This window comes from Chamaea fasciata, unplaced genomic scaffold (assembly GCF_029207755.1).
Source record: "Chamaea fasciata isolate MVZ Bird 193981 ecotype frontalis unplaced genomic scaffold, bChaFas1.0.hap1 SCAF_14, whole genome shotgun sequence".
NCBI lineage: Eukaryota > Metazoa > Chordata > Aves > Passeriformes > Sylviidae > Chamaea > Chamaea fasciata.
The window spans coordinates 4,562,303-4,585,517 of record NW_027094099.1 but is presented as its reverse complement, the minus strand read 5'-3'; the positions used below and the strand labels follow the sequence as shown (position 1 = coordinate 4,585,517).

At 41.5% G+C, this 23,215-nt stretch overlaps 1 protein-coding gene across 6 annotated transcripts in view; it reads right to left on the bottom strand.

Moving 5' to 3' along the window:
- Positions 1-23,215, bottom strand: part of RORA (RAR related orphan receptor A) — a 400,721-nt gene that overhangs the window by 86,016 nt on the left and 291,490 nt on the right. For all 6 annotated transcript variants that reach the window (XM_066196610.1, XM_066196616.1, XM_066196617.1 and 3 more), the window contains one exon: positions 21,358-21,387. In XM_066196610.1, coding sequence (XP_066052707.1) covers positions 21,358-21,387 — 30 coding nt within the window. The remainder of the gene's footprint in view (positions 1-21,357; positions 21,388-23,215) is intronic.

Below are 23,215 nucleotides of genomic sequence, written 5' to 3'. Positions count from 1 at the left end.
AAACGAAAAAACGATCAGGCCTCTTTTGTCACTTGGGGGTGCATAAAGACAGCCTGGATTTAAAGAAAGAGATATACTTTGGTTTTAGTCTAAAACTTTTGCATCACCAAAGCAGATTTTGGGGAGACACTCTCAGATTTCAGAGGCTCTACACCGTCAGCTCTCCTTTTCACCTAGATATCTGTGGCCACTCTGCGTGCCCTTCATTCAGGTCAGTTCAAGCATCAGTGGTAAATCAGTTTCCACATCTGTTTCAGTAAAACTTCAGCACAGGTCCCACACCTCCAGGAACTGTGACCTGAAGCAGCAGCTCAGCTGTGGCAGCACAGTTTACCAGCGACTGAAGGCCACTGAAGGATTCTTCATCTGGAACACACCAAGCTTGTGCTCTGGTGAGGTGGCTGCTCTTGTTCCCTGTGCTGGTTGTTCTTTACTGTAATGCAAACTTTCCTGCCATTGTTGTACTTTATTTCAGTATTCCTCGAGTAATTACAGAATGCAGAGGTGAATCACAATGGTCCACTGCAGCCTACCAGGGGCAATCTCAACCCAGAAAGTCTTGAACCACAACCCAAAGGTTTCCTTTGCAGAAGGGAATGTTTCAGATACTTGATTTTTTCCTTCATCACAAACTATAGTCTTACCTTCTCTCAAAACTCCTTCCAAAACCCCAAAGAGTGCTTCTTTTGGCAATGGCAGGGATGGCCTTCTGCACGGAAAATATTTTTCCTAATAATAAATATAACCATGTTCTTCTATATAAACAATAACGTGAAAGGCTTTCTATCGAGAAGGAAGGGAAGGGAGGCTTTCCAAAGTAATTTTTTTATGTTTCACGAAGAAGCTATTAGTAAGGACAAGCCTGGATTTCGTGACAGGAGGATGGACAGAGAGGAAAGGATCACATTTATGAAGTATCTGATTAAGTTCTGTAGTAAGAGGGAGAGAAAAAAATTTCCAAAGTGTGAGCAATACGGTAGAAAAACATTTTCTGGCTGGAAATTGTTAGCGTTACACAAAAAGAACGTTAAGCAGCATCATCAATCAACATTACTTGTTCCCTCCTAAAGCAGGGTGAATTAAAGCTCTATCTAAAAGCAGGACATTTCTTACAGCCTCCGATACCTACACGACAAAAAGTTGCTAATAGAAAGGAAAGCAGTTAAACTGAAGTGTCAGCAGGGGCTACTTCATCCCACAGAAATTTCAATTAGCTGACAGTGCCAGAAGTTCCCCTATTTGCAGATGTTGCCAGCAGCTAAAAAGAAAAAGAAGCAGCATACTTGGGAAACAAGTAGGACCCAGTGGGTCTGTGAAACAACTGGAAAGTTGTCTCTGAGGGGAGGGATGGCCAGCATAAAGGACTCTCACAGGACAGGGGAACACGCAGCTGAAGCTGGGGGGCCTGGGACCAGGAGTCTGAGGAAAGAGAAGTGCTGAGAGTGTTCCCCTGGGCTGTGACTCGCCCGGGCAGGGGGAGGAGCTGCCGTGCCCCTCGGACAGAGGAGCCTGAGCGGGGATCGGTGCTGAGCCTCAGAGCAGCAGCACAGCGGAACACCGCCCTCAGTGCTGCTGGGGAGACAGCTCCCGAGGCAGCTCCAAAACCTGCCCCAAACTACAACAGAAAACACCCAAAGCAGGCAGAACTGCTGAGCAGGGCTGATCAGGCTGATTCTGCCAAAAGGGTGTGGGGCACATCCGCACAACGCCACAGCTGGGAGCTGGGAAAGGATCTGCATCCCTTCCCTTTTTGTCTTGGTTCTCCTTCTAGGGATGAGAGGGCTTCTCTGCCTAGTTCAGATTCTGAGCTGCCAAAATCTGTGCAGTGCTTGCCTCTGGCAGTAACGTGGGCAACCCTCAACACGAGATGGACAAATTCTGCTCACAATTAGGCATTTGTCATTTTTCAGACAACTTGTGCAGGCAACACACTCCCAAAGGACAGACTCGTTCTTACTGACAGGTATGACCCCCTTGAGACACTGATTCCTAAACTTTTATTTTCCTCCCTACTGGGTAAAGCTCATCAGCAGTTAGCTTAGCTACAAATAAGAGCAGCCAAGCTTATGCCAAGACTCATCAAGTTACTACCTCTTCATTTAGACTTAATTTGACTACTTTTCTATGTTTTTTTTTTTTTCCTGGTAGTCACTACTGAGTCTTATAAATTGATCCTTGTAACTGTTAATGTGAAGTATGAGAAAGTAAATTTAAACACTAATTGGATCCTACATGAACCTCTTCACAATGAGTACTCAACCAAGCTATGGCTCCTGTATTGGAAACCCACCAATTCAGTCCTGAAATGGGCCAAACTCCATGTGCTAATCAGGAATGAAATAAAATATTAATGAAAGTTTCAGAGCACTGTGTAAAGTCTTGGCAACAACCTTTAACTATTAGCGCCCCAGAGATTCACTCTATGTCTTGAGTATTTTTCCATTTGCCTGTAATGGCAATATATTTTTTTTTAACATTAAATTTGAAAAGTACAATATTAGAATCAGCAATTATCCAATAAAAAGCTGACAAGCACACAAGGCAGTCCCAGGCTCTTGCTTTGCTGTAAAGCCTCTGTTTTTCACCCCTATACCGGGAGTGGAGCACTTTTCTAGAAATCCTTTCGCTGATGGATGAAAAACAATTCCATATGTGTGCCAGTACAGATAAGTAATTATGAGAAGCAGACACACTAATCCTCCTCCTCAAAGCAAAACCAGGTTTTATGCAGCATGGGTTTCATCACAGTGTTTTTCAGGGGGAAAAAAAAAAAAATCTGTCTAGGCTCCCTGTGGAAATGACACTTGTTTCCAAGCAGAACTACAGATTTGCACTGTCATCCAGAAAGACTTGCAGAGGTCTGAGCTGACAAATCCAAGCTCAGAGGAGTGGTTCACGGTACTTATTAGTAAGCAAACCAGGCTGTGTTTAGGAAGCAAAGCCGAGAGTCCCTTCCCCAGAAATAAATACATTTGCAGCAGGTAGTTGTTAATGTCACTGCAGTGCTTTTGGAATCACTAATCCTCTGCAGGCAGAACTGCCCCGTCGCCCAAGTGTTACTCAGCCTAGCTGGGCACCAGGGGAAGGTACAGGGGCCTAGGAAAACATTACAAAAAAGAGTACCAACAGTAAAAGTAACATAAATATTCCCTTCACAGGAACTTGGCTGTGTGTCAATACCAAAGCACAGATGGAAACTGATTTGCAATCACTGGCAGAGGCCTACGCAGGAATTTTTTCTGTGGCTGACATTTTTAATTAAAACCTTTGTAGTTATAACAATAAGATTTTGCAATGTGGCTATTTACCTAAATGCTTTAAACTTTATTTACCCCCTCCCCCTTCAACTGTCACATTACACTGAAATACAAAGGAATTAGGATTGGTTTTTTCCCTGAGGATTACACGGTAGCTGGCTAAGAGAGATTCACAAACACTGCACTAAGGAGTTAAAAAGCTCAAGAACGCAATGGTGAAAATTCTTTAAGATGAAATATGTTACTACTTCTGGTGCACTTGAGTCAGGAAGGATGGGCCGTCTGTAGAGGGGACAATAGGAGTATTCCCTGGCTTACAGCCAGCTCATAATTCACACAGAGGCATTATCAGCCAAAGTTAATTTTTTTTTTTTTGATTAATCATCTGCCAGAGCTTGAGAGTTTGTGGCTAATTGTTCCATTCTTGACTACAGAATGAATTAGAACAATGTGCAGTCCTAAGCCAAGGAGGGGAAACATAAAGCAAACCCCTGAGCACATAATGAATAGTTCAGATGAGCTGGGCACTTTGCTCCTCTGTTCATAAAGATGTGATGAAAATCCACTGCTCCAAGGAACAGCACGCACAAGTGATAGATGTTAAATCCTACACCCTGTGCTCACAGGTTCCTGGACTCGTGTTGGACTGCTTGGTTTATGGAATAATAGGTTCAAGCAAGGAAGAAAGGGGAGCAGGATTTCATTAGAGGGTTAACTCCAATTTAAGAAATAACCGAGGCAGCAGGTGTCCAAGGAATGATGAACGGGCAGCAACATAAAACAGACACCTTTCATTATAGGTGGATGAAAAATACTGTTTAAAAGGATATTACAGCGAGATCTTGTGGCTATTTCTCTATGCTGGCAACGTAAATTAAAGGTCTCTCAGTACCAGTTGTCTAAGTGAAGGACTGAAACCCAAAATTCGCAGGTGCACCGACCACCATTGTTTGCGCCTTCCCAGCCGAATCATCACATTTTCAGTTTAAGGGTTTTTTTAAATGATAAGATTCCTTAAAACGTATTCTTTTCAAACAGAAAAGAAATGTAACATTAAAAATGAAAATGGAAAGAAAGAAAAACACATTAACACATAAACCGTAATACAGCCAGTGTCCATAACTCCTCTCATTCACCTCAATAACATTATGTCTGCAAAAGAGCATAGAAAAAGAAGATGAAAGACAGATAAATACATTGGAATTCTGAGGAGGAAAAAAAAAAGAAGAGGAATTCTCTGCTTGGGCTTCCTGTTTCTACTGAAGATGAAGAAGGAAAAGGACACACTTTTCACTGCCACAACACAGAACTAAGAAAGTAATGACCAAAAAGGGCAGCAATGTTTAGATTAGACTTTCCAAAGGAACACCAAAGGAATGATGACCTAAACACAAATAAATACTCTCTAATACTATTAAATACTTTTGAGGTGAAGAAACCAAGTTGACTGACATTAGAGAACGAAGCAGTGCTGACGCAGAACAGAAACAGTGACTCAGAGGAAAACATGTCACCCTGGAATCTGAGGAGATTCTGCAGCCCCATTCCTGTGTGACACTATAAAAAAAGGATGGGTAGCAATGTGGATTTAGCTCACCATAGGCATGCAAATGGATGGAGGTCCCAGAGATTGCTGAGCAGTTCAGTGGACCCAAAAGTCAATGTGAGGAACTACTGACACACTTACACTGAGCCTGGCAGCAAATGACAATCCATATATTCAAATATGAAAGAAAATGTGAACTTGTAGGAGCTAATCATTGCAGCCTTTTTTACAAGTTACTCAGCCAAGCAACACATTGTCAGCGCTGTACAGATCACACCAAGTTAGTATTTACTAGGGCTAACTTTGAGTGAGTAAGCCAAGGCAGCAAAAGCTTTACTGCAGTACATTACACTGCCAAAACAATTTCTGAATCAGAGGCTCTGTGTGCATAGATAATGACAAGAAAAAGGTCACACGTGTACACCTGCAAAAGAATTGGGTTCTGTGTGGAAAGCCTTTCTTTATGGTGCACCTCCTTGTTTTCTTTTTTTCTCTGTATATCTCCATTGCTTTGAGCGCTGGAAGCAATAAATTCCAAAATAAGCAATGTAGCTTTTGGGCCTGAATCCATACAAGAACAATGGAGAAGAGCATTAAAAGTTGCATTTCACCGATCATTTTTATGATGTGCAGGGGACACCAAACAGCCTTTTTCCCTTTCATCCTACTCAATGTTTTCTCTGTATGTGGTAATTTATTTAAAAATAATAACAATTACTACTACCGATACTGAATTCCGGCACTTCTTTAAATAGTGGAATGAACTTGAGGTTCTCATACTGGATATGCCACACCACAGAAACAGAAACAAAGACCCAGAAGACCTATTTGCCTTTACAAACTGAAGAACAACATAAAGAGTGTCCTCCAGTTAATTCTGAACACAGGCATTGCCAGAAGTACATTATGCTTAACCCTCAGCAGTCATTTTCCAGTGTAAGGAATGAACACCTCATCCTTTCCCAAAGGACAACGCATCTGTGCACACAGGAGGGCTCTGGAGCAGCAGAGGAGTCCTCTGTTCCCACCATGCGACTGAGACGGGCAGCAGCCATGGGGACCACTGCCAGGGAACAGAAAGGCTGGGGGCACGCAAGGACACTTACCAAAGGTGGGTTAGCACAGCTGGTGCAGCAACCATCGCTTTGGTTAGGAGATTTTCAGTCCCATACACAAACTGCCCTGCCATCTTACGAGTGTGTGTCTGCCAGAGCATTCCCTTAGGATCAGGCGCTTTGCAGCAGTTGTCCCTATTGCTTTGGTTTGCACCAGTGGCCCAAGGTGACATGAACAAGGTCCCTTTCTGAGGAAACTGCAGGATGCCCTCCCAGACAATGTGGAATGCACTGCAAGAGGCTTCCAGCCACCACACCCCACGTGCTCCAAAGCCCACAAACAGACCAGCCCCAGACAGCGTGGATGGCAGATCCTCTGGGGGAAGTGCTGCACAGTCCTAGATCCATTCCCCTTCATCTGCATGACTTGGCAAAGCAGACATGGCTTTAGGGTTCTGGAGTCTTTACACTTTATCCCAAGTTCAGATATGAGTAAGCTGTAAACAGGTACAGAGAAGTTTACACAGCGTATCAACATTAATAAAACCAGATATTGATACACCTCCAGTAAATCTCCCTCTGGCGCATGGGTGAGGCTAAGAAATCATAATTTCCTTGAGTTACACCATTAGCATAAGAGATAACACAGACAGAAAAGCTATTCTGGGGAAAAATCAAAAAATTATTCTGCTACTATATGGAGAAAGAAATCACAGTACAAATACAGAGTCTACGCAGTACACAGTTTACAACATCATGGCTCAGCACCATTCAAATACTTTCATCCTTCCTTTAAAATTCGATGACAGCTTCACACCAACACACCTGATATATTCTGATACACAGTACAAGATCTATGACACTTACATACAGAGGTCAACATTCAAAAAAAAAGAAAAAAAACCCCTGGCAATTACAGCAGAAAACAGTCAGGCTCACAAATCCACCGTGTCCATCAGCAAGGTGAAATGAAAAATGGCTCTTATGCAAATCTCTGTGAACATTCCCTGCCTCTTTCAGACAATCAAACACCCATTTTAGTAAGGGAAATTGGAAAGTGATAAATTCCCTATGTGCTCTGTGTGTGTGTCTAACAATAAACAAGCAGCCCGTGCCCCGGGGGCTGGGATTTCACTGAGTCATTGAGCTTGTCACCAGGTGATGTCTGTCATTAGCCACAGACAGAGCTGCTGGGAGGGAGGCACAGGTGAGCCACGGGCAGGGCCGGGGTCTGAGATCTGAGTGAAGGGAAGAACCAAGAACACCTCACAGATCTCAGCCAGATCTCAGCCACCAAGGGCTGACCAAGGACGGCTTTCTCACAGCTCCTGCTGAGACTCCACACACAGGTGCAAGTGTAGACCCCAGAGGAAGTTTGAAAGCTGTTAGAAAACCTCTGAGTAAGGAGCTTAGAACATCTTTACTACTTTAAAGTCAATTTCCAACAATGAGAAACTGTCTTTGGTTTTGGTGCATGGAAGAGAATCAAAAGATTATTGAAAGATGTTTCCTGCGTGATGTGAAAAACTGGGTTTAAATCCCATCCATTAGAGTGCAAAACAAACCATTTAGCTAATTCCACTGTGAAATTTAAAATTCATGGTAAAGAAATATATTAAAGGCTTTTTCGCAATCACAAGAAGATGAAATATAGTTGAAACATGCATGTAAAATGTGTACATTTTCCCTATAGAGATAATAAATAAGCTAAATAGCTATTTTCTTCCTAATTATTTGCATAATGTGATAGGATAATGTATGCAACTAAACGCATAAATTAATTCTGAAGATTTTTGCATGTGAGCTATTTCTGAGTAGAGTCATATTGAATTCAACCATAAAATCAACACCGCTTTATTCTATAAAATATAGCACAGCATGATAAATGCAAAATTATTTTTACTGCCTGTTAATCCACATATATTGGAAATGTCAAGCTCAGTAGGGCGCTAGTGCTGTGGGTATTGTTTGAAGTGTAAGGATGATGGGGGCTGGAGAGCTAAAAGGGGTTTTCTTGTACCAGTATCTCCTATCTTAGTGAAGACAAAATTCTCTCTACTGTGGCCTGTGCATTTTGTTCCAGATGCATCAAATGCTTCCTTCATCTTTTATTTAACAGCCTGATGCCCACCTCACCTGCCAGCAGAGCAGTGACAGCCCGGGATGTGAGCGCAGCGTCCAGAAAACAGGATCACTTTCTGATCAGCCACGGCTCATGAAGCGCAGGGCTGGGCCAGAAACTCACCCAGGAGGCTGCTCTCTCCTCCAGCAGCCAGCCTTGCTCTCAAAGAAGTTTTCAGCCTGTGACAAGGTGAGCCTCAGTTACAATTGCAAACTGGGTAAGCAGTGCTCACCCCTGGCTACACAGCCCTAAGGACGCGGCAGCTCCTGAGGCACAGGGCATGGACAGCCAGGAGGGCAGTTCCTCCCAGCTTCGCTGCTTTTTAAAGCTATTTCTGTAATGCATGAGCCGAGTGATAAACTTAAATGTGCAAAGACACTTCAAGCTCCACCAGCAATCCTGATATTTATAGCCAGCCCTTAGTAAGCACAAATGACTCTGACTTCAACGTTGACGCCACCTCTTTATCAGCTTAAATATTTGAGGATACTCAGACCAGAGAGTTTCTATTAACTTAATACAAACCTCAAACAAACGTGCCCAAATTATCACCACCTGCTCATTGACAAGAGCCTAATTCCTCCTCCCCCATGTGTGAGACTTCAGACCTTTTAATGTCTGAACATCGACAATGTGACAGTTTTAAACTTACATCATAGAACACTGACACAGTGAATGTGCCAATTTCAAGATGAGTGCCAGGAAAACATAAACTGTTTGACATTTAATAAGCTTGTGTTTTCATAGAAATACAATGTGTTCTAGATGGTTTGTTTCCATGAAAACACATGGTTAGACACGAAATGAAAAATAGTTTTCTCAGCACCAAGCACGAAAAATTAAATTAAAAAATCGTCTGACAAAAATGCACTAAAAATCAAGTACCTTGGATTTGCATTTATAATAAATAACCAATTAAGTGTTTAATAGAACAGCTCATGGAATTCTTGTTATTTCTTTTAAAATGAGAAATGAAGATACTGTTTTGAAATTCATTTTAAAGTACCAAGGGTGCTGCATTTGATAACACAAAGTAAAGAGAAGTAACACACAGACAGGGCAGCTTGGGAGAACTCTATTACCCCAACTTTACTGGCAAATAGTCTGGTAAGATCCTGGTTTCTTTCCTTTTCAAAATTAATACTTTTATAATAGAGTGAAAAACAACTAAATATAGTATGCTGTACCACTGTGAGAATAAAGGAGAAGCTACAGCACTTGACAGTGAACAAAGTGGCTCTGAAGTGGCTCTGCTGGCTCTAAAGCCAAGGGCAGCTTTTCTACTGATTCCAAAAGACGCACAACTTCCCCACTTTTTTATAATGTCACTGCACCTGTCTTTGATCATATCTTTGAGGGGAAAAGTTTTGTGAGGAAAAGGAAGCGTGCAACAATTAAAGAAGGGAAGGCTTCTAGTAAAAAAAAAAAGGGTTGTTTTTATGAATATGATATGTTCAGAGCATAGACAGTGTCAGATTTCAGTTGGTGGCTGCTGGTGCATGGAGATTCTTGGGCTAACCTAGAAATGCTCTTTCGAAAGAGGCGAAGAACTCATATTCTAATTTTATAATCTGGGCAGGCTTATCTTGATGCATGGAAGTAGAGGTGTGATGTGTTACAATCTCACTGGAAGCAAGCAGAAATTTCAGAGATTTAATGGGTCAAATATGAAAACTGCCATCATTCAGCTCCTGGGGTCTTTCCTTTAAACACAGTTTGACCCCCTACTCCAGCTGAACCTTCTCTTTCTCTTCTCACCTCCTAAGTAGACCTTTTGATTGACAAAATGAGCACTACCAAGTCTGATTTGGAGAGAAGCATCATGAAGGCTGCTATGCCAGTGCCACGAAGCCATTTGGAACAGGCAAGCCAAATCTGACACAAAGGAAAAAATCGGATTTACTGGACAACCTGTACCCACAACAGATATGCAGAGTCTTTTCCACTTATGCAGAACATAGAGTAAAAGATCCTGTATCACACTGAAATGCTCAGCTTTGTGATTTCAGGATCTTGGGGAAAAGAAATTAGCAGCTACATGTAAACCTTCCAAGAACACAACACCACTTGCGAGGCTGGACCCAGAGTTCAACTGCTGATTTAATCCGGAGTGAGGAAAGAGTTTATTTCTAAAGCAAGAGCTGGGCTTCCACCTGCAATGCTGTCATACACCTCCCCTCCAATACCCCTGAAAAGCAGCAAATGAACCCACAGTAAAGGGAATTTCTTTTGTAAACAGGGGTCGCCGGCTATCGGTTTCACAAAGAATAGTAATAACTTCCCAAATTACTTGTTCTCAAGGTTCTCCGTCTCCCTCTTTTAAAAGGTTCCCTCTTAGAAGAGGGACTTTTTTGGTGTCAACATTGTTGGCTTCTCAAAGACAAAATGTTCCAGAGACATTTACATTACTGCTTCTAAAGACAGGATTTGGTGCTAAAATGTACTCTTAAAACAGCTGACAGCAAAGTGGTGAAGTCCTGTTGACAGGACGTGGAAATTTAAGGTTGAAGTACCTGAACTGCCTCATTTCTAGGTCAGCTCTTAAAGTCATGCCACCACCATCCCACATGAAGGACAACTCACCCCACTCTGAGTTAACAAGGGCTTTTCTTACTTCCCTTCTGAAGGCTGCAGGAAAAAATTGAGACTTTCAGTGAAATATGTTTTGAAATATCTAAAGCTCTGTTTAGCAGGGAAATTACTTTCAGCCAGCCTTTAGTACCCTCAAACAGCATGTAAAATCATCTTTTTGAATGACCTCTTTACTTCCACCTTTACTTCAAGGACCGTAACTCTGGACTAAGCCACCAATATAGGCAGGGAAAAGGAAAAAAGAGTCAGAGGGAAAGAAATGTGAAGACTTTAAACAGGAAACTTGCCTTATCTGTAAAGTTGCCTTTACAGCCAGCAAGTATCACCCTTCCATATCAGTTAGGTAACATAACAAAGATAACGAAACAGTTCTTCAGACAAACACTGATGAGAAGGATGGTTATCAACTGATGGCTTTATCTAAGAGGAAATCACTAAATGCCTTTGGTCATGTAGTGGCTTTCTGAAACCAGAGGTTTCCCTACCTCTGTTGCACAGAGATTAAATAAAGGCTTGTTTGAATTTCCAAAAAACTGCAAGAACATCACCACTCTTGTGAACTGGCTTTTGAAGTTGGTGGTAAACACCTCAAAAAAAAAAAAGAAAAAAAAAGAGAGAGAGAGAAAATTGCTTTGCTTTGAGGGTGTGCCTAGCCTGTTGTACAGCAAGTGACAGTGCTGCACCTCACAACTGATAGCTTGTGCTCATTTTAAACAAAAATCTCTCATACACACACGGAAAGCTAAGCCAGATAACAAAAATGCCTCACAAGTTTTAGTTTTTCCAGCCAAATCATCATCCTCTTGGTCAAGTCTTCCTATTTAATTCACTTTTTATGTTTTTTACAATAACTCATTAAAGGTTCAGTTCTAGTTCAATTTGAGAGTCTAACCATTAATGGCAGTGAGGTTAAGAAAGGAAACTTCCCAAAGTCCCAAATGCAATCCCTTAAAATGGTAACTTCTATTTAGGTGAGATCTATTCCTTTGATCAAGTCAATTGTGAATCTAAACCCAGACAATGAAGTAATTTAAGGCAAGGTGACTGCAGCGGGGTTAAAGACCAAATCAAAGTTCTACTACCGTCTGTTTTAAAAGCAGGAGATAAAACAGCAATGGATATTTACACCCATCTCGAAGGTATTTACACTGCAGGATGTAATTTTGTTACTGACATAGTCGCTCTCTCTCCTCCCCTGCATATAACATATTTAGAAAAAGGGTTATTTCAATACTGTGACGCTCATTTCAATGTGCACTAATCAGCACGTCAGTATGTGCCAAAGCACACATATTTTACCTATGCCTATAGAGTGAAACAAAGTAAGTAATTTTGGCATTACAGAAAAACGGTGTCATTTTGTTTTATTGGGAATGCACTGTATTTTCTCTCGTGTTTTCAACTGGAACACAACTACTAAGACACAAGAGAACATTCAAGTATTCCTCTATACTAAACCAACACCAGACACCATTTTTCCTGGGTCTTTCAGTTTAATGAAGAATTTTGCAGAAGGAATTTGTATGTGGGCGTAGTTTGGGTAAACAGATGACCATCTTCCCAACCCCTGTACAAATTACAAAAGCAGCTGACATTTAAGAACCCAAGCTCAAACCAAACTATCCGTCACTATGGCTTGATCCATGTGAACCTCAAAAATCACCTGTACTCCAAACTAGAACTCATATCTGGCAAGATTTCTGAAATGCTGCCTGCACAGTTCTCCCTCCTTGCTCTCCCACTACCCCCAGTTAAGCAATATACACAAAGACAAAGTATTTTGGAAATAAAGCTCAAAACTACTCAAGTGTTCTGAAAACAAAAGGAAAAAAGTTGAAAGTTGAATTTTAAGGAGTCTGTATCCCAAATTCCCTCAGGATTCTGTTTGATTTTGGGTTGATCTGTTTCTGTTCCTTTTCAGCTGCAAGTTTGAGCCCTTTAAACTGACCCACGCTGCCCTTTGAAACTTTCTGTCCTCTGTACTTCATCGTGTTAGGAGACTTATAGGGAGAAAAACCTGACCAGCAAAACAGTACTTAAATTAGGAGCTTTACAAATAACATCATCATTTGGTCATAACATTAAGAACAAGCTCCTCATTAGGAGCTGAAGTGATTACCTGATCTGCCATAAGGAGCTGTCTTAGTCGTTGTCTGCATCAGACTGTACTCCCAGCTGGGTCAACATTTAAATAATTCCACGTTGATGTGCTTAGAGAAGGGCTGCAAAACTTCCAATATTTTCACAGTCCTTATTAAGCTTAACTATCAACATACATTAAAGAGCCCTTTTCAGGTTCAATAGCTGTGTCAGGATGGCAAGTGCTCAAGTGTAGCAATGCACTGTCAAATAAATGAGTCTATTAGGAATGATGGAATCAGCCCCTGGTTTCAAAATTCAGATAATAAAATGTGCTTTTTTTGGTTCAGATACCAACCTTGGAGAAGTCCCTATGACTGAGCTTGCTTTAGAATCATTAGAATTCAGCCTCTCTACAAAGAAAATGCAGCATTGTGTTATAAACAATGTCATGAAGTGAAATGAATGTAAGCAGAAAACTCCACAGTCTTCCCAAAGCATGAAAAAACATAGCAGCAATACATCCATAGGAAAAAAAAATCCACTTGGACTTTTGATGTTTGAACAAATGGTATGAAGATCGTGTTTTAATCTTAATTTCAGCCCTAATTTATCCCAACACTTGGCTGTATTTGGTGGCAATCCATTCACAAAGATTCGCCTTTCTATAAAGATTGAGATGGCTTCAAGGAACTGTTCAAATCAAACCAAATGAGTCTTGCACAAGTCTTGTTTAGAAAGTCCAATTATTTTTTAGGGAGCTATTGCAAAGGATGTAGTATTTCCCTGTAAGCATAGTTAGAGCTGGCTGGACGTAGACTATTCAGAGCCAAAATACGCAACCCAGATATTAAAGAAGAAAGTCATGAGCAGTAACATTTCCTATTTGCTTTCACGTGGGTTGCATTGAAAAATATGCAGAATACAAAAGTAGATTTGGAGAAGCCTCATTTGTCAGTTTTCTGGTGCCCAAGACACTCAAAAACTGAAAAAAAATTAACTTAATGACTGTGCAAAGAACAACTCCTCCTGCTCTCAGAGTTGGATTAAAGTCTTAGAATGTGAAGAATATCAGATCTTTTTAAGCTTAGATTCAGCCCATAACACACTTCCCTTCTAGAACCAATGAACACACCAAAATTGTGGACAGCTGTTCTTATCAAGCTGGAAACATTAACTCCATGTAACAGCTGCAAGACTTCTAAAGACAGGAAATTTTAAAAACAGTTACGAAATAGGCAACGCTAAGAGGGCTGATGGAAGCTCCTCTCAGCCAACAGGATTTGCTGAAGCAGCTGCAATAGGATTCAGAGCATTCCTACCCTTTCCCTGTTAGAGTACACTGCACCACAGGAGGTGTTCATGGCTTCATTCACTTTTTGCTACAGCAGATGAATGGCCTTAGCAATTAATAGACAGAAAAAAGAAGGCTGCAAAACATTCAAGAGCAACTTCTATGAAATTACAAAGCAAGACTTGGATATAAGAGAACACTGCAGACATTCCCAGGGTATTTACTGCCTGCATCCACAAACAGTTAACATTTATTTCTGAGTCACGTCCACAATCTTTTAATACCATCAACCACACTAACAGAATTTACGTCTCTAATGTCAGAAACCCCTTAATGCTCTCCTAACATTTCATCATTCCTTAAAACATGGGCCTCCGAATATTTTTTAAATATTAAAGAGAATGTCCCTGCCCATCTTGTCTGCTTCCTCAGGAGTGACCAGAAAAAGAAATCTAGTGTGAGCAGAACTGGAATATATGGATTTGCAATTTAGAAGTATCCGGTCTATAATCCAACATACAGAGACACATAAATTTTCATACTGGATTATTAACACTTTGCAAATACTTATCAGTCTTCATTCTTTAAAATTACTTTTCAACTCGTTTGCAGTTTTCCCCTTGCTCTGGTTTGCACGCTACTTCATTATTAAAGGCACCAAAAACCCACCAGAAAACTCACAGTAAAGTAAGCCCAAAAATAATGTTTACAGCTAAAACCCCCAAACAGACAGAAGGTGCTCCACATACTCAGAACAGAACCAGAGAAGAGACCTGATATTATCTTCAAGTGCAGCTAATAGACAGAGTTCCCCATGGGACTGCCAGGGCAGTGCATTTAATTGCCTGTTCTATCAGCCTTAGAGAAAATGAAATGTTCCTTCCAAGTGTGCCAAAGGCTTGGGGCCCAGGCACATGCCAAGCTTTTGGGCAGCTAAGAGACGATTAGAGGCAACAGGTTTGTCTCAGCTCTGACCTCTTAATTCTGTGAGGACACAAAACATACATTAATAAAATTCCTTTTGATACTCTGCCTTTATCCATGGCTGTTTCCACATGGGTAAAGGGGTTGGTCTCTCTCACAAATGTTGGAACTTTTACAGAAAAAGTATTTCACTGGTGCAGAACAGCCAGGAAGAACCAGATCATCCACAGATTTCACCTACAGCCATGTCATGGACGTCATACATCCTTACTCATTGCCATTCTGTGTGCTTTCTCCCAAGCCAGCCAGAAACACTTTCTGACTTCAAAAATATTCCCTCCTCTCCTCATTTTTTGACAATGCCTCCATCTTTGCCCCTGTACTCTATAATTTGGCCACACAAAAAGAAGGCAACAAACAAGTCACTGACACAGTGTTTGGTGCGGCAACCAAACCAAACTTTCCACAGGGGTGGCCTCAAAGGGGAATTAAAGGCATAAAGCTGAGCTGCTGATGAAGAGGCTTCCTTTGGCTCACACCAGCGAAGTTAAAAAGAAAAAAAAAAGAAAAAAAGAGAAAAAGAAAAAAAGAAGTGCAGCAGTAGTTCAGTAAAAGTTTTGAGCAAGAGAACAGCCCTAGATAGCTGTCTTCAGATTCTTCATCAGGGCAAACAGTGCTTCAAGGACAAGCAGGAAAGTAGCAGCTATTTGAGGCAACTTCATTATAAAATCATTTTTAATAAGCAATCTGAACAAAGAGAGGGAATGCTCTTGCAGAGAAGCCCCCAAGGGATCTTAAGGCTGCCCAGTAAAGTTATTAGGAGGTTACACACAGGGGACCAAACAGCTATTTTATTGGCCTCAGGGGACAGGGTTTAGTTTTCACCTGTTCTCTTTAGGCCTTGGTGCTAACAGCAGATCCTGTTAACCATCAGTTTTCTGAAAGCTCCTGCTTTGTGAGGGAAAAGTATCCTTTACTTACTTTAGTCTGCACATGAAACGCATGAGGTGAAATCGACAGTGCAATGCACAGTAGATAAGTAATTATAAATCAGACCAGAAAAAAAATCACAGTGACCTTCTCTTTAATGAAAGTAAACAAAATAACTAGCAAACACTGAGAAACGTTTAGCAGTGGCAGTAAATACAATATGGAAAGTAAAATCAGAGAAGAAGAGAAATCTGGGTCTTGGGTTCCATTAAGCTGCCAACATTAATGTATGCTTGTAGAACTTTGGTGAAAACCAGTTCTAGAGTAGTTGGATATCTGAGAAGCTGAAGAGGTGTCTTCTGCCCCCAGTCTGCCTCTTCATTTTTAACAAGCAGCAGTAAAGTGCACTTCTTAGCAACTGCTTAGAGTCAAAGATAGGAAGGAATGTCGATCCATGGATCCATCCCATGATGCAGGAGTGGATCTCTGCCCAGGACAGGGTTGAGAGCATGCCTCTGACTCCATGAACATGACATTGCCCTTTCTTGGCTCACTGCGCTGCAGCAGCAATGCAGGCACAGCACTCCACGGTCCAGGCAAAGGCTCAGGGGCGTGTCAGGACCATGGGCGCCTGTGGGGACACCCAAACTCCGTCACTCCAGCTCTTGTCGCACACAGTGGGAAGTGGCAGTCAAGGTGACCTCCCGGTGGTACAGCCAACACTTCCCATCTGCAGTGTAAACTTGAAACACAAACTGCCCCCTTAGTCCAGACTTCCTGTGTACTTATCAAAGAACACAAGATACACCCCGAGAGCAGCACCTACAGCCAGCTGAGTGGAGGAACAGCCCCAGAGCTTCCTGTGGGAGTGAGGAAAGGGGTTGGGATGTCAGATAGCAGAAGGGCCGGGTTTACTTCTGTGCCAACAAAGTTGCCGGTTCTTCATGCAAACGAGTTTATTTAGTGCTAAAAATTAAAGCACACAGTTTCCACTTAATTTTCCAGCAGGAGCTCATGTCATTAAAATCAGCGCCTAGCTTTGGAAACATTTCTTATCAGCCAGAAATTAACTGAAAGGATAATTTCAGTTTAAGTAAGGAAAAGTTCACCCAGAATTAAGGAATTCATTTAGAAGTGCTTACTGACATAATGGTTTAAGAAAAATTACTCTCATTTAAATATCTTGATAAATCACAGGAAGAAACAAGCTCTTTCTCTCCAAACGGTGATAATTCAGCCTAAATGAACAAAGCAGTTGTCACTTCTGGCCTCAGCTCAGAAAAGCCCTGATCCACACTGTGGTGACAGTGAACTGTAGGTGCACTACCTGTAGAAAGCTGAACCCAGTGAGCAGCCCCTAGTTGAAAGCAGCCCCAGGTTAATCCAGGCCAGGTAAGAGCACCCCTGCAGGTGCCCACCTCTGCTCTGACAAGTGCGTGTCACTCGGAGCCAGGGCTCCTGGCTCTTTTCTGCTGGGGAACAACATTCCAAAGGAGTTCTGGACAGAAAATTTTGAGGAAGGCTTGTAAAATCTATGCATTTTTTACTATCTTACAAGTGCCAGGTAAGCAAATGACTGAATGTATCTGGCCATCTGTGCAGACATGAACCCCAGCTATGCAATCAAACTCCATCAAAGCTTCTGACTGTGGCTCTTCACAACTCAAAGAGTGAGAGAAAGAAGGTTCCATCACATCCTGGATTTAATACAATACCAGCCTTCGGGCGCATCTGCAGGAAACCCCTTACTTTGAGAGGCAGTCAAGTTCAAACTCATTTAAGAAAGTCAGTGCCCAAGATAAAACAGGGATCGAAGAAAGATAAAGTGATTGATTTGTCTGATAGCTCTGAGTCACAAGTGGTCTGGTAGAGGCCATGAAACTAATTACACCAAGTGTGGCAAGATTTAGATTTCAAATGCCTGAAACAAAATACTGCACACTTAAGGACAGCCTAAACCCCAGTTGGTCAGTATTAAATACCAGGTCCTTTGCATCCCTCTGTTTCCCCGAATTTCAGACTTTTATCATTACTGATACATTGATGCCTTTCTGAATTTGCCAAAAGGGTGAAGTTGTGCAAAGTTACAATTCACTTGGAGTATTTTTCTCTTCAGAGCATGAGACATGGCAGGAAGAGCGTTGTTTTACAAATATTACTGCCAGTCAAATAATCAGAAAAGAATCAAAATGTCAGTCATGTCTTTCTCGAGTCAAGAAGGAACTGAAAGACCAGGAGTCCCACTTTGTATGGAAGATGAGACAGGACTTGTCCTCTACCATCTGACAGACTACAGCTTATATAAAGTGATGGTTAACCTGACAAATAGCCACGTGAGCTCAAGAGAATAATTCTACAAACAGACAGAAGGCACGAGTTTTTTCTTCAAAAGCCTGTTTAATCCTAGACTTGAACTGAGCAAAGAGCGGCATTTTGGGGTGGATAACGTTTATTCCCTCAGTGTTCCTTGGAAGACCATTGCAATCTCTGCTTAAAAGTATCAGATTTTGCAACATTTAAACTGTGACAAAGAGAAAATGTGGAGAAGCACCAATGAAGTAGAATAGTTGGATAAAACTAGTTGCCTCAAAAAGGATAAGAATCTCTCAGGTTTTAGACAGTTAAATTTTGAAAGACCTGCACTCCTTCAGCACTACTATCTTGCATGTGTACAAATATTGAGCTGTTGTTAGATTCAGAAGTACCTGAGCAGCTGCCATCAGCACAGGAGGTCAGTTTCAGCTGACAGGACACTTTTATCACAGACTAATGTCAAGAAGGGGACAAAATGTACCCAGACCCTCAAACAATAAACCCAGGAAAAATTAAATACTGGAGACAAACCCCCACCAATTTCAAAACCTGCACAATTAAAACAGCTGTTAGGATGAAGTCTGAAAAGGATTAATCTGATGTTTGAAATGCATCATGTATCAAACTTTATGGCATTATGTTAATATATTTTTTTTCCTCCACTAATTTCTCTCCTCTTTTCCACTCATTTTCTCCTCTCCACTTCTTTCTCCCTAATTAAATCAAAGGTCATTAGAAATAAGTGGTGGTTTACAGTCAGTCAGCACCCTCATATGCCACACATTGTAAATTTGGAATAAGACAAGTTCATCCAAATTTCTAAAAATCAGAGCAGGCAATGTATATACACCACAAAAAGTGTCTGCAAGAATGCTTTTCGAAATGTCTTTGCAGAAATCTTACTCTATATAACTTCACTTGGATAAATTATTTCTACTGATACAAAGCGATAGGCAAATTCTAGAGCGTATCTTGGTGCACAAACTCTTTCTCTGTCGTTTGTAGCTGTTAACAACTTGGACCTTGTAATTCTCATGTTTAAGTGTCTTAAATGTTTTTTTCCTAACACATTCCAGAATTGTGAATTTTATTGGCTACTTTTTCTATTCAATTAAAAAACCTAATTCTAGGCAGCAAGGGGGAAAAAAGCTTTTTGTGTGTGATGCTGACACGCCAAAGATGCACAATTTACATCCATTCCTACTCTATGAGAATTTGTCATAACAGGAATGAACTCTAAAACAACTTCAACCAAAACAGAATGAAACCTCATACATATTTGCTAGCAAACGTAGCTTACATTTTCATCATGCCAATTACAGCCTATTGCTCCTTCTATTTTAATCCCTTCTTAATGGGCAAGCTTATCTTCCCATTATTCAGGCAACTTTTCTGTTCATGCTTCAGCAATTGCATGACAACTGATTAACAAATCGGGGAACTACTCCTTGACAGTTCTCTTAGAAAAGCAGAGTTCTCAACATGAAAGACACTGGAACCCTAATTTCTGTTTGAACTAGATGAAAGGCCTTGTATGGTGAGCAGTACTAATCATCTCTCACAGTTGAGAAAAACATCTTTTTTTCATCACAGGCCTGAAACAGCTTCAGCTGAGATACAGGGTGGCAACACTGCATCAGTCTGGCGTGGCTGAGCGGCCTGTTCCCTGTGCTCTCCAGGTCTGTGGTCACTACTTCATCTTCCCTACGGAATTCCCAGTACTGGAGCTGCGGCTCTGCGGGTCAGTTCCTGGCACTGCCGTACAAACCCAGGGTGGCTCTGACTGGTTCCCAGGGGGCTGTTACAAACCACCGCACACCTCTGCACAAGAGAGCCCGGGACTGAGCTTGCGCAAACGCCCACCCATCTGCCCAGCACCTCTAGAGAGGGCTAGCCCCACGCCAGGGCTGACCCCTGGGCAGGGCTGGGCCAGGAAGATGGGCACTGCCTGGCCTGTGGATGCCTGGAGCACTTCAGTGCCCCGTGTCAATCCCAGTCAGCACCAGCTCAAGTATTTGCCAAAAATACCAGGGTCACGTTCTGCCCTCAGCTGCCCGCCTTGTAGCTCTCATTAAGTTCAGCAAAACCATCATTCAGACAAAGAGGGTCTAGCCCTCAGAATGCATCAAGCAGCAAGCCCACCTAAGCAAAGGAGAGCCATCATGCTCTTAAAGTTTAAGATATTTAGAATTTGTTTCAAAACTCACGCTAATCAGCTTCTCATTTGAAGTTCTCAAATCTGCTTTTTAACTCTACACAGTGAGAATTCATCATCTCAAGTCAGATTTTTCTCTCTGGGAGTATTATAAAACCAGGAATGAAATAAGAATGAAAGCCATGTAAGACACTTTACAACACCCTAGAAGCTGTGGTGTAAATACTTCAAAATGCAGAACAATGCATGCATATTTGTAAATTTTGAGCAGCCTAGCACCTGTTTTGTAAGAGGGCTTTCATGAGAGTAATAGCCTCAGCTTGAGCCTACTCCTGTTTCTGACCCTGGGCAAGTACAGTTCTTGCACTACCAGGTTTCCAAACCTCCACAGTATCTGAAGAATCTCAACATAGTCCTTCAGCTACAAATCCCAGCATTTTCTCAGAATTGTGCTTTGAGCTCCCCGCAGGGTAGATAAGAGTTGATCCCTAGAAATGATGTCTTTGAAGAGGATTTGGAAGAAATGTGTATGTAAGTAAATGCACAGATCCACAGCCATTCCCAAGGTCACCACTTATGGGGGCTGCTTGCTTACGTGGCTGAGAGCAAAACAAGAACCTCCGCTTTTTCACTGAGTTCCTTAAGCACAAGCAGAGAATGATATATCTTATAGATTGGTGCACAGGAAGGGACAGAAGATGTAAAATTAAATGATTTTGATTTGAATCATACTGCATATATAACAGACATAAAAATAACCATTCTCCTCACCTGTGTTTTCTGGATATGTTAAATACAGGCCAGCTGTAAGGCAGATATAGTACAGTAAGGAATTCTGCCTTTCCTCACAATTTGCTTTTTCTGCCCTCTGACTTAATATGTACGTGAGTACCACATACACACACACACACATTGTACACTCCAACAACACTTTGAGCGAGGACTGAAACCCCTACGGCAGAAAAAACACCAGAATTTTTTAAATGGAGCTTTCTCAGGCCAGACTAGCACCAATTAGTCTGAGCACCACAGCACGGCCTAACAGGAATTCCATTTGTGAGAGAAGGCCAAATCAAAAGATATTACTTACATGTATGAGTCTTCTTTGTTACAGAAATACCTGTAGGGAAGAAACGACACCAGTGTTAGCAAAGCAACCACTGAGTAAATTCTTTTGACATCTAATTCATCATTAATCTATTTCATCAGACACACAGCAGCCACTCTAGAAGAGGAATGAAAATTGCCATGATTTGTACGTTAACGGTGGAAGGATTTCCCCCCTCTGTGTGAAGATTTTGATGGTACATTCTCTCCTCGTACCTCCCCAGTAAATGTTTCAACATGCAATGCATATCTCCACACTGCTGGTTTAAAACTGGAGCTGATACAAAAAGAGGATAGCAGTAATGCTATGGAAGCCCCCTTTATTTTCCTTGGCCGCACTCTTATTAACCAGTGCCCATTAAATCACCCAGACAGAACGGATTTGAGCAGCACAAGTCATTTGCTGTGTTATTAAATTCAAGCAGTTCCTTGATGGCAAGCTGTAGCTTATGCTCATCAAAACCAAACAAACAGCTCTCTCAATATGACTATTGCTTGTCGTGATTCCAAGCCAGATGCAAAAATCTCCAAGCAGTTAAAGATGGACTTTCTGAAGTAATAAAGATGTTTTCATGCTAGACAGGCATGTGGCAGCAATCACCAACGATGGTCCAGTGCCAGTGAAATTTGAGAGGCATTTCAAAGAAAGCAACAGAGTGAACAGAATGAGGCAAAATTCATAATACCAAATAAAGATAAAATTAACTCTGTTAAATGTCATTGGAATTCATGCTTGAATACAAACAATATTGTCTCCACTTTAGTAGACAACTGGTGACTTGCTCAGACCCATCAGTATTTAAGCTCCACTCTCCTTGGGGGTAATTTTATGAGACGATGAGAAAGAGGTTACTGGAAGCAGAACAAGTATTTGAAACATTTCATTTGTGATCGAGGCCTGTAATGAAACTTTGGAATTGGGACTGTCTGGCTTAATATTCATGAAAGGGAGAGACACCTGAATCTCCTTTGCTACCCTCCAACTCCTTCAACCATCTCTTCCAAAACAAATTACTATGGAAAGAAATAGACTTTTACTTCAGGCTTCTCGGTTGTGGCGCATCTAAGAGGCAGTAAATTACAATAACTCAGAAAAATGTAGACACCGTTTTTGCAAATACAGAGCTAACTTCCAAAGCAAACGGTTTTCAAATTATTCACGTTTTTGATAGGTACATAAAACCCTAGTGCCAATTCCAAATATTGAGCTATCGAGTTTGACATAAGTGTCATGAGGACTTTTTTTAAATTGCACTAATGTTGCTATTGGCATTTTGGTTTTGAACTACGAATCTCTGCAAGTGTGAGCACTGGGACCTTTGTTTTCCCTGAAAAGAAAAGAAGCTTCAGGAAGTGAAGTTCTGAGTAGTTTCTTTGGGCACTTTTGTAAATGTGAGACACTGGTAAGCAATTTACAGAAATCAGAACACTAGAACTTGATTATGTATGTGTATTAACCTAAATTGAAAGGCCCTGCCCAAACATGCACATGCCCCACACAAGGAATCAGGGTTATAGCCACAAACTGTAGAGCCAAGGTGAGCAATAAAAACAACCCCCTCCCCACAAGCATAACAATAATAAACCCCTTTAGATTTAAGTATCTACTTCAGGGGGAAAATTCATTCTTGAAATTCACGATTTGTAAGAGCAAAATTCTCAGGTTTTCATTCCAGCCCAACCATGACTGGCTGGCTCGGAGCAGGGGACAGGACAGGAGGGTGACATGCAGATGGGCATTGTTTTAGGAACAACAGCTTAGGGCAGGAAGAGGGCTCAGGTGAGAAGGAGCAGAGAGATCTGAAGCATCTACATCAAAAAGCATGAATGGTGATGCAGTT